This window comes from Acanthopagrus latus, chromosome 16 (assembly GCF_904848185.1).
Source record: "Acanthopagrus latus isolate v.2019 chromosome 16, fAcaLat1.1, whole genome shotgun sequence".
Lineage (NCBI taxonomy): Eukaryota > Metazoa > Chordata > Actinopteri > Spariformes > Sparidae > Acanthopagrus > Acanthopagrus latus.
In genome coordinates, this window is record NC_051054.1 from 19,010,506 (window position 1) to 19,026,129 (window position 15,624).

General features: G+C 44.0%; 1 protein-coding gene across 2 annotated transcripts in view; it reads left to right on the plus strand.

Moving 5' to 3' along the window:
* The window catches only part of syne3 (spectrin repeat containing, nuclear envelope family member 3), a 29,863-nt gene extending 15,072 nt beyond the window's left edge, over nt 1-14,791 (plus strand). The window contains exons 10-18 of one of the 2 annotated variants that reach the window (XM_037071697.1): nt 269-412; nt 1,062-1,196; nt 2,655-2,816; nt 3,159-3,331; nt 3,480-4,131; nt 5,551-5,694; nt 7,047-7,226; nt 7,740-7,790; nt 11,230-14,791. In XM_037071697.1, coding sequence (XP_036927592.1) covers nt 269-412; nt 1,062-1,196; nt 2,655-2,816; nt 3,159-3,331; nt 3,480-4,131; nt 5,551-5,694; nt 7,047-7,226; nt 7,740-7,790; nt 11,230-11,412 — 1,824 coding nt within the window. In that variant the 3' untranslated portion in view covers nt 11,413-14,791. The remainder of the gene's footprint in view (nt 1-268; nt 413-1,061; nt 1,197-2,654; nt 2,817-3,158; nt 3,332-3,479; nt 4,132-5,550; nt 5,695-7,046; nt 7,227-7,739; nt 7,791-11,229) is intronic. The other variant, XM_037071698.1, reaches the window with a different exon arrangement.
* Nucleotides 14,792-15,624: the final 833 nt, after the last annotated feature.

A 15,624-nucleotide genomic window follows, 5' to 3' on the forward strand; every position in this document is an offset into this window, starting at 1 on the left:
GATCTAAAAATAACAACACATGCCCTGTAGTTTTTCATTTATTTCCTTTGTCATGTGCAGTGGGGGAGATGAAAGATACATATGAGCTCAGAATTACACTCTGCACATCATCAGAGGTTGAAGCACTAAAACTCCTTGTGCAGACTGATTTCACTTTAAAAAAGGCAAACAGTCAATCCAAAGGTGGAGATACTCTGACTTCAACATACAATCCTGCCATGACTGGCTGTGTAACAAGACATTTAATGACATTTTTTTCCACTCACAGGGCTTAATCTCCAGAACCAAGGACTTTGATGACACCTATGAGTTGATCCGCTCCAAGCTGGCCAGTGTCCGGCACCGGCTGATGGCAGCTGACGGCCCCCAGCCCGACATCCTGGCTAAGAAAAGCCAGTCTGACCAGTTCAAGGTGAGTTTAATCCCCGGTCAGAGCAGAGCCAGGGCCAGAGTCGGCCGAAATGTCTGCTGGAGCACAAGGCTCGCTGTGTCATGTCGTAGCCTCTAGTGTGTAGTGCAGCTGCTCCAAAGCTACAGTCCGTGACCACAGTGAAACGTCAGACAGTGACTCAGTGATGTGAAACATACGTATTTTTTAATCAGAGAGACGCTGGTGCAGTCACGTTCTCATAGTTGGATCAGTGACCAACAACAAGAATAATGCTCTGTTGTTGATTTACTACATTTATTTATATATTAAACAGACTAGAAGATATTTTCACAGCTTGTTGTTGGGTTGTAATGTATTCTGCTACCTTCAGGCAGCCATTGGTTTCAGTTCATTACAGTTCACAGTGAGAATCCAACTGCAGAGCCCTGAAACTGTAGTAATTATTGTGTCTGCATTCATTGTTGTCAAAGTGATAGATGTATTCATTATAAGAGATTTTGCTGCGACATCATGAAAATTACAGTATTCAGGAGAGAACAGATCTTTTTGATTAATGTGGATGAACTCTCTTTGTGTGAGTTTGAACTGAGAGTTTACTCTTAAACCACAATGTTGTGTTGATGTATCATTTCCCCCCCAGCCACACTGTGTCCCACTTGTGTGTCCTCAGGTGATCCAGAAGGACCTGCAAGACCTTGAGGCCCACATCATCGCACTGGAGACTCTGGTCTCATCCAGTCAGAGCAACAGGACTCAGTTTGAGAGGCTGTATGCTGACTGGAAACAACTGCACACAGCAGTGAAGGTAAGAAAGGATGGAGTTTTAAATGGACAAAATGGAGTTTTTGTTTTGTTTTGGGGTTTTTTTGCCTACAAGCGTCGACACATCGTTTAAGTGGCACCAGACATTGTCTTCATATTAACATGACTGTGTGATGGGTTAAGGTAGTCACATCATCACCACATCAGCTCCTCTGACCTTTGCTGTGTCTTTCAGGTCATGTTTTGGTTTTACGGCCTGCGGCTGCACTGCTGCTTTGGTTCAGTTACATTAGACTGAATCACCAGAGCTCTGAGAGAGAAACCCACCAGTCTAGCATTGCACTCCTCTAACATTTTTGGCTTCAGAATGGACAGTTTTTTTTTTTATCAATACTGTCCTTTTTATTCCTCATGTTCTTCTTCCAGTGCCTCCAGGAAAAACGCTGGTCTTTGAAGCCAATTAGACATAGTGGTCAAACCGTATAGTTACAACGTCACGTGATGCACAGGGGCCCAGCGGACGATAAGCTTACATTGTGAAAGAAGTGGCTCCTAAAATGGTTGAAACATTTAATTTTTGAGCGTTACAACCTTCCTCAAATGTATTAATTTCACTGCCCGAATTTGATCCAGTTTGGTCTGATAACATTAGAAAAGTTTGGGAGAGCTACATGATTAACTAGTTTTAAAATTATGGCCATTTAAGTTGGCCCAGAGCGAAACTGTATGTTAGACGACGTGGCTGGTCAGATTCTTCAGTGAGCATGCTCCACGGGACCCACAACTGTAAGATCTGGGTCATTTTATCCCTGGGAAGTCTAACTCTGTTGGTTTTATGCACCACTGATCTGCTTTCATACAACTGAGCGGGACTCCCTCCAGTTCTCAATATTGATTCATTCTTCAACCCTGTCAGAAGATCTAACTTGACCTCTGACAGTGTGGTTGAGATAAGAGTCAGATGTGTGACTAATAATCCACAACCAGACTTTTCTCAAATCAAATCAGACCCAACTTGAGAGCATTCATCAGATGTCACACAGCTCCCTTTAGGAGACACTTGAGGCTAAATACAACTTCTGTCAATGATGCATTAGTATTGCAGTACCACTCCCCAGGGTTGGGCGATGTCTGCTGAACTGCCATATGACGATGTTTACGGTAAAACATTGTGATGGACAGTGACATCGTTGTTTACAACCTTGAGACAGCGTGTCCCCTCAGTGTTGTCGAAGGCAGCAGTTGCATATTAGCTCGCCACTGTAGCTGTTTCTCACTGTTGCTCTGAAATGAATCTCCAACTGTGTCACCCTGCAGAGGAAACTATCTCCCGTTACCGCTGACACACATCTGCGTCAGGTTTAAAAGCATCCTCATCTCTGCACCACATGTCCATAAATTAGCTTTGTTCAGCCTCACATGCATGAAACAACATTGCCGACATTGCCAAAGCATATCATGACCTTTGACTATCCCACTGATCCTTCTCTGCTGTTTTCAGGTGAAGGTGCATGAGAGTGAGGAGAGCATCGATGACCACGAGAGCTTCCACGACAGTCTGCTGAACATAGAGAAGTGGCTGATGATCATGAAGCAGAAGCTGGAGTCCTTCCACAGCCCTGCAGGAAAGTGGAGCATAGAGGGTCGGCAGCACGAAGCTGAGGTGTGTGTCTGTAGACATGTAGTGACTGTCTTCCAGTCTGTGATTAAAACAGCCAAAGGCTCTGCAATGTTTTGATTAATTACACGTTAGGTCCTATCATTAATTTTGATAATAATAACATTGCACTCACTGAATGAATTGCTGAGATAGATGAGGCAAGAAACACCAGCTGAGAGGCGATCAGACAAGTCGTGGGTGTATTAACAAGTTTAAGGGTCGAATACTTGTTCTGCTGTAATTTCTGTCTGGGCAGAGATCGTGAGAGAGAGGAGATCTTGTGATGTTCGGTCTCATCCACGTGACCACCGACTGTGTATATGAAAGTCTCGTCCTTGTCCACAGAGAGCACTGGGAGAGTTTCCAGAGAAGGAGCTTCAGCTGCAGCAGATGGAGGTCCAGGGTCAGGGGGTTCTGGAGAAGACCTCAGCAGAGGGACAGGTCCACATCGTGCGAGACATGAAGCGCCTGCGTGAGTCCTGGCTGGCGCTGTACAACATGAGTCTCAATCTTCACAGGTACCTGGAACAGTAATGAGTGTTTTTGTTGTTTGGGATGTTGTTCTCCGATGTTGCACTGTGTCTTCCTGCGTTTTTCATGTGTTAAACCTACAAGAGACACATGGTGAGGTATGAACACACTTAACTTTCTTTCTTTCTCACCCAGGCTGCTGAACAGCTCCACAGAGCAAGAGTCTAACTTATGGAGAGTTGGAGGCCTGTCTGTAGACAACACGTCCATAACAGAGCTGAGTCTGAACGAGGGGGACAGTCAGGCCAGGACAGGGAGCTCCGGGAGCCAGAGAGGACAACAACAAGACAAGCCAGCAGAGGTGTATGGAGCCTTGGCGAGTTGTGGGGCTGGGAGAGGAGGAGGCTCGGTGCTAGCAGGGGAGACGACGGGGCACGGTGGGTGGCTCCAGGGACATGGCGAGGGTCACCTGATGCTGGCTGGGCATCTCAGTCCATCAAGGACAGACAGAGACAGTGGGTCCTTTAAAGGAGATGAAGTAGACTCCTCTGATTGGAGCATTCGCAGCAGAGCAGGCCAAAAGGTGTCCAAAGACTTGACCACTGAAGGAAGTCCTCACGGTGATAAACAAACGGGGAGCGACAGCAGCGTCCTGGCTGGAGACAGAGGTGCAACATCTTCAACCACAAAGTTCAGCTATGGTGAAGAAAGAAGACTGAGCTCCAGAGAGGGTCACATGGAGGCAGGAGAAGGCCTGAGTCCAGGAAGAGGTGGGGCATTCAGAAGCGTGCTGTTCAGAAGAGACCAAGCCAAGACGTCACCAACAGCCCCAGTGGAACACACAATGGTACTGTTGTGCAGTGTTCATGTTTCCTGCTTGTCAGGTCACTTGTGTAGAGGGTCTAGTGGCCCGCTATTATTTCTCTGACTGTATCACTTAATGGACAGTGTTCCCACAGAGAGGAGGACAGGAGCCTCCTCTACAGGGTTATGTTACAGCTCTCCTTCCTGAATGCAGTACTACAACCTCCTTTACTGATGAGTACTATAGGTTGACGTAAAACACCTCACCTTACTGCAACGCTTTAATGATCTGAAAAACACAGCTGAAAGTATTTCTTACGTTTTCACAACAATGTTCACAAGTACTCGAGAGAGAATATGACTAAACCAGTTTTCCAGCAGAGCTGATAAAAGATAAAAGATGTGTTCAAACCTGTTTGGATCAGCTGACTGGTCACAACATGTTTTCTTACACTGAACCTAAACTTGATGTTGTCAAGTTGAATTAGTTCAACCATGTTTAGGGAAACCGACAGAAGCATCACTCCCGTACAGCTGAGCATTTTATAGAATTTCTACTTCATCACTGATACAAACCAACCCTTAGTTTGGAATCGATGTTCACACATCCATTTTAAGTCCCTCCTGGGGGCTGTCAACCCTACTGACAGGCAAACGATTTACACTGGCTGGACAGAGGAGGGCTCTCCCTCGTGGCAGTTCAAGATAAATAGAAATCAATACATGTCTGTTGGTGAGCTGGACAGATTCAAGTTCTTTGTTGTTTTCACTCCCTGATAAAATTGTACAAATCCCTGGAAAGGTGATGTTTTATTTTTAACCTCAGTACAGTCTCAGTCCAGACTACAGTTTCAGCCACATTTAGAATACTACAGTAATATTAAAGCGGGCTCACAAATGTTCAGAACATATCTTTTGACAGCAGCCATGTGAAAGTTTGACCATTAAACATCCCAGACTGTCAGCTGAGAAGAATTTCTGACCTGCTAGTGATCCATCCCGTCATCCAAGATACAGATCAGTGATCACTGGAGCCATTAGACGTCACATCACTTTGGAATCTGCTCAACTCTACTTGATTTAATATACTGGGTGCATCTTCCTAAATAAATGTATGTTTAGTGGTTGATGGCAGGGCCTGAAGGCAAACTGTGGTCAAGGTGTCACTTGTAGACTGCTCAGTGAACTGTCTGTAATGGGAACTACAGATAATTCACTATATGGTCAATGAAAAGAGTTGGGAAGAGAAATAGTGACACACAGTTCACTTTTTCTCTAATGAATGTATCATAATGACAACAAAGGAGCTGGTGACTTCCTCACTGTTTGCTTTGTTAACAGACAACATATCACCAATGAATCCTACCTTCAAACTCAAAAAGGGCACAGAGTGACTGCCGCCCTGTTAATAGTGTTGGTGTTTGCTGTGTAAGAGATTTCTGAGTTGTGATGTGTTTTGCAGGGAGGCACAGGACAGCACACGCCCAGGAGGAGGGAGTTTGAGGCCTGGCTGTCCAAAGAGAATGCACTCCTCTCAGGGATCCTCAACACCATGGGAGCAACACTCAGTGCCAAAGAAGTCAAGATCCAACAGGACACACTCACGGTGGGTTTCCGTTAACAGCTGGTAGTTGTAGACAAATTATTCAAGTTAAATGTATAGAGTAAAATGACGTAACAGTCAGTGAAAACCAAAATCATCAACCCATCGAGGGCTGGATCTAAAATCACACCCAGAATGAAAATCGCATGCCGATCCAGGTCATAATGTGTCTCAGTCGTGTGTGCAGCCCCCTGAGTGCCTGTAAGCACTCTTGACAACGTCTGGGTGGGCTCCGGATGAGTCTGTGCAGGGAGTCCTGGGGGATCTCCTCCAAAACCTGGATCAGGGCATCAGTGAGCTCCTGGACTGTCTGTGGTGGTACTGGGAGGCATCTGACGCACCAATACATAACATCTCATAGATGCTCAATTGGCCAGTCAATGGCATCAATGCCTTCATCATCCAGAAACTGCCTCCACCCTCTGGCCACATGAGTCATGCTGTTGTCCATGGCTGTTGGGGGGATAAACTGACAGGCCTTTGTTAACATGCTGCTGGCCTGAGGCAGTTGATGAGTATCTGCCACCAAGTTGCATCGCTGAGACAGAACTAGCAGGATAATCATTTTCTGTTCTCCCGACACACTTAAAGTAGCTAATTAGGCCAAGTAGAGGACCCTGGATCCCATTTTACCAAAATGTAGTGGATGATAATGTCTCTAATGATATGCTGATGGTAATGCGCGGTGGCGTAATGAATGTGAAGGTGCTGCTCAGGTTGGTCACTTATAGAAGTACACGGAGCTCACAGTACTGCCATAAGATACTGAGAGTCATCATGCTTCAGTTACACTTGTGTGTTTGTCTGCGTGAATGTAGCACATGTCAGGCACTGATAAGAGAGCTCATGTATAAATGTATGAGTAGATTCAGCAGAGTAGTAAACAGTATAATCCATGCAAACCAAACCAGAGCTGCACATGTGCTGCTGTGGAAATGTGGTCTGTTTGTGCTTCCTGACACAGACGGTGCTAGAAATATGAACAGACTATCTGAAATGAACTAAACCTTCATTCTTAGCATGATGTAGAGCTTGTGTTGGTATTTAGTAACACTTGTTTTCACTCATCAGCTTGTTTGAACTGTTAACTAACCTTGATTGCCAGAGGGTCTTGTGAAACTAGAATATTCTGTTGAATGTTTGTCTTTATGCTATAGAAAAGTCGTTATCTTTCCTGATTTGCTTTGATTGTCAACTTTGATTGTCTGTTCTTGTAATGTTTTTCTTGTTCTGCTGATTGGAAAGCAACCTTTGTGGATAAAGGCCTCCGTTTTTTTGCTCATCATTTCTGAGCTGAGCAGAAGGAACAGCCTCAGGAACCACTATAGCTAAAACTCTCCTTTGTCCTGGTGCAGGGTCTGAGGGCAGGAGTGTGCTGGGGTCAGGAGCAGTTCCAGTTGTTGCTGGAGGAGAGTCGGGGCAGCGAGGATGGTCCAGCACCTGCAGAGGATGTGTCTCTAGAGGAGCTTCGCTACCGCTGGATGCTCTACAAGTCCAAACTGAAGGACTTGGGAAACATCAGGGCCAGGACCAAGGTGAGAAGAGCAAGCCTAACAGGGGCTGTGCATCGTCATCATCATTATAAAGCTTCTACTCTGCCAATATCAAATCTGATGCAAATAATACAGAGTGGAGTCAAAGGAAATGGATGTAGAGAAAGAGAACATGGAGCTCAAAGAGTAGAGAAACCTGACTGTGTTCAGTGGGATGAGTTGTCGTGCTCCCTGCTGTTGTTCACCACAGGGTGGCAGTCTAACACATTTTAAGACACTGTTTGCCCAGTGAAGATACCCTGTCACATATCTGTAAAGTAGCTTCTGCTCAGTGGACTCAGTGACTGAGTCTTCTCCAGATGTGGCTAAACCAGATGTTTTCACAAACTTAAGAAGAGTTCTGCAGGCTGTGCAGCAGTGTGGTCCTGCGTGAGTCAGTGTGCCTTGGCTTCAGTATGATGATTCAGCGCACAGTGTTAGTGTTTGTAAATCTGGCTGACATGTTTCATCACAGTTACCACAGTGAATTGATTCAGAACTGTTTTAACTTTGCAGAAGTTACACGTCAAACCAGAGGACCCAGCCATCACAGCAAAGGTGCAGAAGGTAACACAAAAGTATTCATGACAAACAGAACTGAGCATCATTATGGTGAAGATGGTTCTCACTAAGAACATGTACACAAGTCTTTCCTCACACATACACGTTTTTATAGAATTAACTTGTGAATAAAGAGTACTTGGTTTGGAGTACCCAGCTATATAATTAACTGTAATTAATAGATTAGTTACTTTATTAACTATAATTAACAGTTTGATAAAGTCAATAAACTGTAGATCCCAATCCTTTTTTTAAAGTCCTGTCGATGATCTGGATGCTGTTAGTTATGTAGCATGAACAGAGACATCACTAATATCAGATCAGTGAAGGAGTTCCTCCTCGCGGTGTAGGTCTTGTTGGTATGAACACATACTGTGTGATGATATACGCATGTAAAATGTGTTGCAGATGAATAGTTTAACACAGTGCTCCCACCTATCTGACATTGCTGCATTATTGAGGTATGAAGCATCAAACGTGCTTTAGATGACTGAGATGTAAACGCTGTGATTAGTCCGTCAAATATCTTTCTTGGTCATGCTCGAAGGTCTGAGGTTGTTCTTCGTTGTAATGCAACATGCTGATTGGTATTTCATTAGTTTGTTTGATCTGCTTTGTTTTGGAGATTGAACCTGTTGGAGATGTTCAGGAGGTGCACGTCCTGCAGATGGCGCTCTTTCTTTAGTTTTATAAACTGGTGCCTGTCATTGTCTGTAGCAAACCCCCACTTCTGTTTATTCCAAAGCTACTAGGAGCATAAAATGTTCTTCCTGTGTTCTTCATTAGTGAAGGAAAATGGCCTTGGGTCAGTGTTGAACCTCTGAATCGAGCTTGTCCTGCATTCATTTGGCATACTGAAACCTCCCAGAGGTTTTCAGGCTGTAGAGAGCCAAACACCTGACCTGACCAACCAGGACTGGCATCAAATCAAGCATATCGAACCAGCCTCCCAACCCCCCCTCCTATTCATGTAGTGAGCAGTGGGTGGTGAGCAGCAGATTAAAGAAAGCCTCCCTGTTGACCCCTCAGACGGTCCGGCTCAAACAGCCCTCCAAACATTCCTCTTCAGACTGTGTTCACACGGTCTTTACAGGCTGAGGCTGCCTTTATCTTCAGGAGGGGGGCTTGACTGCTTAATGACGACATGGTTTGTTGAGTCACATCATTTGCTTTTCTCTCCTGCCATGAAGCTCAAACACCCAGCTATGTGTGCTTTGTCATGATATTTCTGATGTTATGGGACATTCTGCAAATGTAAGGTCTTTATAGAGATCTGAGTCTTTAAATGAAGACATAATGTTTATTCGGTCAGGAATGACAGCCATCTTTGTCTGCTGGTCAGTTCTTGATTTAAAGCAGTGTGCTGAACAGAGTGTGCACACATACACATTTGAAAAAAATATATATATTTAATCAAAAAATACAACAAAAGAAGGGAGCGAGTGAGTTTTTATGTATTCATTAATTCATTATGAATAATTCTTCATTTCACAAGCTCATTATGATTGTAGAAATGTAAAAACACTTTATTAAGGGGAGAAACTGGCTCATGTTACAGCTGCTTCATCCAAGAACACAAATGTAACAACATGGAGAAATTGTTAAAAAATAAAATAAATGTAGAATAGAGAATAAATCTAAAGATAAATTAACATAGAATAGATCAAAATGAAGCGTTCTGCAGGTATGATGGTGCTGTATGAACAGACAGTTCATCCTGAGGGGAACACGAATGTCTGACCTTTAAATCATGTCAGTACAGAAGTACATGAGCATGAGCATGACCAGTGGTGAACCAGCAGCAGACTGCTGTGACGGCTGAAAACAAACCAACCAGAGTAACAAGAGAAATGAGCTCCTGTTTGATCCCTTTTTAATGATCAACAGAAGCAGTTTGTAATCATTTCCCTGCAGGGCTTTTACTGTAACACATCTGCAGGAAAGGACTGACTGGATGGTCACTAAACAACCATCAAAAAACATAGTTGAAATGTATTAAAGTCATGAGTTATTACAGTGAGGACAGTTCCAGTCCTGTCACCATCAGCGCAGATGCCTTACATACTGCAGGCCAGACCACCAGCGTCCTCTGCTTCCTGCCGCGTTCACTCTGTCACAGTAGGCTGAGGGCGTGTGTGTTGATTGTTAGAAACACACACATACCTTTGCCCAGTGAGTGTTTGTCATGGAGGTATGGTAAGCTAGTTTCACTTCCTCTTCCATCAATCAGTAACCTTTACACACACAGTCCAACACACTCCACATGCCTTGTCTGTCCCTGTGTCCACAGCAGAGCACACAGCCTCTGTCCGTCTCAAGTGTTTGACCACGCTGTTAGTTTTGGATCTGGTATGCTGTTTCCTCCCTGCTGTGAGATGCCATCACCGTGAAAATGGCTACACAGAAGAAGGGTTTGGTGTCAATAAATCACAAACGTCAAGCTCTTGAACGCAAGCAATCAAGAAGATAGAAACAACAAGCATAGTAGTTTCCCTGCACTACCATCCACCCATTAGTATGTGAATACTGCAGGAGGCTTCTTCAACACAGCAACAGTGGCTGAAGTTATGGGTATAAATTTCATGAACGTTTTTGTCGCGAAGTTTGTGCTCCTCTCATTGATCACAGAAACATGAGCTGCAGGAATCAGCCGAACACCGACATGATGAACATGTTCTTTTCGAGTGGATGGAGACTTTTGAGTCTTGTGTCAGGACTCTGGTGCATGAGGCACTGCAGTGAGCCACTCTGAGGAATTTTAACAAATATTCACACAAAAGTCCTGCAGATTAACACATTAACGATGTCTGCATCTGTTCATATTCGGCGCTGGGCCTTCGCAGGCAAGTGTTGTGCTTTTCATCAGATTATTTCCAGTGCAGGCGGCTTCAAAAGCGAGGGATGAGCGTGGGCAGTAATCATGAGTCACAGAACAACTGTCTGAGTGTAGGGGACTGAGCTGAATCAGTGGACGGTGGGCCATGATGTTTCTGACTGTGTGGGCGAGATGCTTCTGCTTCCGTCTTCAGAAGACTTCACATTTAGATTTTAGATTTCTGAGCAATTTATCACACAGTGATCCTGTCGCTGTTTTTGAATTTCACACACCGACAAACGAAAACATCCCAAACATTCTGAGGAATCTGCAGCAGAAACCCAGAAGAGCAGCAGAGGCAGGTGTGGGTGTGCAGTAGAGCACTGTGTAACCAGTATCTGTTGGTATGAAAAACAGGATGAGGGAAGTACAGTGGGAGCTGAGAGGATGGGTGACCATAAGACACTGCTGTAAACATCAACAACAGTTAGGATTAGATCATGAGCAGCTGGAGACATAACAAACTGTCAAACTGAAATACGTTTAAAGTCTTTAGTCATTTTAACAGTTGTATTTCTGAATGACATGCAGTGTGTGTCTGTGCATTGATGACTCTTCTCTGTGGTGCAGAAGCCTGGATTGTTGCAGCGGGTCTGTCGACTGGCTCTTCCTCTGTGGCTCCTCCTCCTCGCTCTGCTGCTGCTCGCCTTCCTGCTGCCTCTCATGGATGAAGGCAACAGCTGCTCGCTCTCCAACAACTTCGCCCGATCCTTCAACGTCATGCTTCGTTACGACGGACCTCCACCTACATAGGGATTCTTCGCTGGACCCTGGATTATGTAGGAAACATTGACTTACTGTAGGATCCCACATCGCCTCACCCTGTTATCATGCATGACTGTAACAGACCACAAACAGGACCAGAAGGCTGTGCAGCTTCAGAAACTGGCTAAAAGCTTTACTGCTTAAGGAAACAATCAGTGACACACATCTCCTACTTTAAATCATCTCTGGTAGGAAGCACCACAGTCTATGAAGGAAAACCAAACCTAAAGCAGTACTACAATATGCAAACAACAAATCTGTCATTACCCTGATGATCTATTCATTCTGCTTCTACACACTGGGACTGCTGTGACTCATGTCCTCACATCCTGTGCAGCTCAGGGTGTTTTCACATCAGGGACTCTGGCCCGGATCTGAGTACACTTCACCCCAAAGTCCAGGTTTGTTTGATTAGTGTGAACACAAGTGTTCCGAGTACAGTTCATGTACGAACCGTACTCGAGTACACATGAGCCGTACCTGAGTACGGTTTGCTTCAGGTGTGAAAGCAGCTGTACCAAAGTGTGGCAGTGGACTGCTGTGACTGTGTGTCGCAGACGAGTGCTTGTTCTTTTTGTATGTTGGTGGATGGCAAGCTCACTCACTGCACACACAAGTGTACTCGAGTGTGAAGAGGCATTACCAATGTGAAACTGACAAGCAGGAGAGAGGCAGAGAGGGGGGCAGTTGTACTCTAGCACGGTACCAAAGAATCGTTCCTAATGTGAAAAAAACCCTTATAAATCATGTTAACTACGTCTTAAGTACTGATCTCTCATGCTGAATCAACCAGACTCCAGTCCCAGGCTCTCTCTGATGATTTCAGATTATCATAACGAGCCGAGCGAAGGTGTAAAATCATCTGTAAACCAAAGTCATTGTTGTTGTTTTTCAGTGATATTTCTTCCTATGGTCGTCTTCCCACAGTCAGGGTTAAGGATGTGAAGAATCAACTGTAGAGAAATGCAACCTGACGTCACGTTGCTCTGGCCAGTCGTGAGCTAGCGATCAGATCAGCATAGCTATCAGTGCGATGCTAGCAGCTAACATGATGTTTATGTGCAGTTACTCAGTTTGTGCAGCAGTACTGATGGGCCTCACATCCTGGCTTCCTGGGTGAAGCTCTGTCACAGGATGTCGGTGTGATGTTGAAGTTTTGGTTTTTCACCTTGTAGCTTCCTGCAGAACAACATTTCACACCTGATCCTGGCAGTCTGCTCTATCAGTCACTGAACAGGTTGTTCACACACGTGCTCCACTGGTTCAGTGACAAAACGCATGAAGAATCATGAGCACTCGTCAGAAAGGTGTCTTTACTCTTACAATGTTATGACTGATGGCGTTTCCACCCTCTCACCCTGATCACTGCTCGTAGTTTGACACACAGAAAACAAATCCACAGCTCTGAGTTCACATTGAGACGGACATCTTAATGTCATAGTTATGCTTCTTCCCAGAACAAATCAAATCAGACATGTATTAGTGCGTGTCTTCAAAATCTTCAAAATCTTCCTTTTCTGTCGACTCTGTTGGGAGAATGTTTCACGTGGTCCTGCGTGTGAGCATAACATTTTTATACTTTTCCTTTTATTGACACAGGGTTTCTCGGATTTTCATAGCTCAGGTCTGTTCCTGAGTCGGGAGTGTTGAAGCGGGTTCTGTTTGTACCGGTGGTGTTTAATTGTAGTCGTCTCATGAGAGCTGTTGATTTATATTTCCTTTCTGGAGGTGCTATTTTAGCTTAGACACCCTGTTCTGTCTTTTTCACAGCCTAAACCACCAGTGAAAACAATTAGAGAGCCGTGCACCGTGGCCCCGACAGTTTCTTGGCCCACAGTGTGCTCTTGATGCCAGCGCCTGAGCTGTAAACCTTGGCAATCACTTGTTCTGCCCAAACCCAAAATAACTTTAAATAGTTTTTGGGTCCTGAATTCTTTCTCTTTTCACACCACGCACAGCCCTAAAAATACTCAAACACCTCCACATACCCTCACACACTCAGTAACTTTGCCTTTTTTGGCTCAGTTCATGTGCGTTATTGACTTTATCGTGTTTCTGTGGCAACAGTAAACAAATTAAATTAATCTATTACGTCATCAGTCTGTTTTTACTGCGACTTCAAAAGCACTTCAGTGTGTTTCTAATGCAGTGTTAACATCAGCTTTTGTTGAGGATGGAAAGAGGACGAGTGAAGACACCTGAGGGTTCAACAGGTGTCATGAGCATGGAACATATTTGTTTATCCGCCTGATTGGCTGGCCGGCTGTTAAATCATGAGCTCTGGTCAACGCCGGGCTCTGTGAGGTTCCTCCAAACAACAATAATGGACGAGGCAGAGATGAAACAAACTGTCTTTACATGTCAGACATTTTTCATAGGACATAGAATCCTCTTCACAACAACACGATCAGTAATAGAACCAATGAAGTTAATGTTGCACATGCTTTCTTTAACAGCTCCACCAGTGTGTATGACAAAATTATGTTGATGATCTCTTCTAATGCTGTGGTTCTCCAACTCCGTCATGTTCAGGGGCCCTACACATTACGTTAGACCATGGAGCCCTGCTGGACGAGGTTTGGTCCCAGTTCCCCTTCTGAAGAGTATTTAGATTTCCGATGTGTTTATAAGTGAAAGTCTATGAAACTCATGACCAGACCAAGTGTGTTACTGATGGATGGACTCTACTTTAACATCCACTGTTCTAATGTGTAAATATGCTACATGTAGCATCACATGACGGAACAAAGGACATACAGTTATCGTTGCCTTAAAGCTTTATGTATAGCATCCAGTTAGTGAGCTGTACTCAGTGCCATAACCACATGTATGTAGTCAGTATGTAGCTTTGTAAGCACTCTCAGCCAATGTACTGTAACAGTTATATAACCAGTTAAATACGAGGTCTAGTGCTGTCCTGTGTGTTCATGAGTCGATGATAAGGATCTGTGTTTCCGCTGCTTGTTGCACTACTCTTCTATTATGCATGTGTCCCTTTAGAGAAGCCTATGCAACGCCTGGCTCAAATCCTGCATTATTGTGTTTCCACTGATACTATATGCAACATATAAAACGACTTGAATCTCCTGAGCACAACTGGTTCTTTAGATACAGTGTGTGTGACAACAAAGAAGAGATGCTGTCACAGGAACAATTTGAGTACAGTTGTTATGCAAAACTGTCCTAAATGCCAGTGTGCTTCAGATCGAGGTATTCATTATGAGAAGTGAGCTTGTTTTTGTAAGAGGATACAGTTCTATTTTAATAACTGTGTGAAAGACTAGAATGCTTTATGTTATTCAAGAGAGCTCGTATTTAACCAATGTTTTTTTTTTATTCTGATCAAATAAAAATGAAAAGAAATCTGTGCTGTAATCAGTTGTTTGTGTGTATGAGGCATAATGTTGGATTTGGTGATGATCCAACATGATTATATAAAGTTTACAACTCTCTCCGAGTTAGGTGCAGAGTCAGACCAGTCTGATTATATGAATAATGTGAATTAGGGTGACATTTAATTTAGAGCTGTTTTTTTTTTTTTTTTTCAACTAAATTGTGTCAGGATAACATTTAGAGTAAAAAAAAAAAAAACCTCACTATGATCACACAGTGATGTGAGAGCTGCTCTACTGTCTTCTGTAAATATGTCAGTGTGGATTATGATAATGATAATAGATAGATAAATTGATAAATAACTTTATTAATCCCTGAGCGGAAATTAGGTTATTGTAGCAGCAGGAACATTCAGTACATATACAATAAAAATATAAGGGCAAATATAGAAATAGTAAAGTACTATATGCAATATATAAAAACAATGAAATACTTAAGTGGCTATAAAATAAGATAAAATACTGAGGTAGAAGAGGAAAGGTAAGTGGAACATAAGGTGTGGGAGGATAAGGTGCAGCGTTGTAAAGTCTGATGGCACCAGGTAGGAATGATTTCCTGAGCCGTTCCTTTAGGCAGCAGGTTGAATGAGTCTGTTGCTGAAGCTGCTCTCAAGCTTGTCCGGAGTTTTATGGAGGGGCTGAGAGACCCTGTCCACGGTCGCCAGCAGTGTTCCCAGCACCCTGTCCTCCACCACCTCCTCTACCACCTCCTCCAGGGTGACAAGCTCAGAGCCAACAACAGACTGCCTTCTTTATGAGTTTATTCAGTCTGTTTAAGTCCTTCGCCTTGATGCCCGCACCCCAGGAC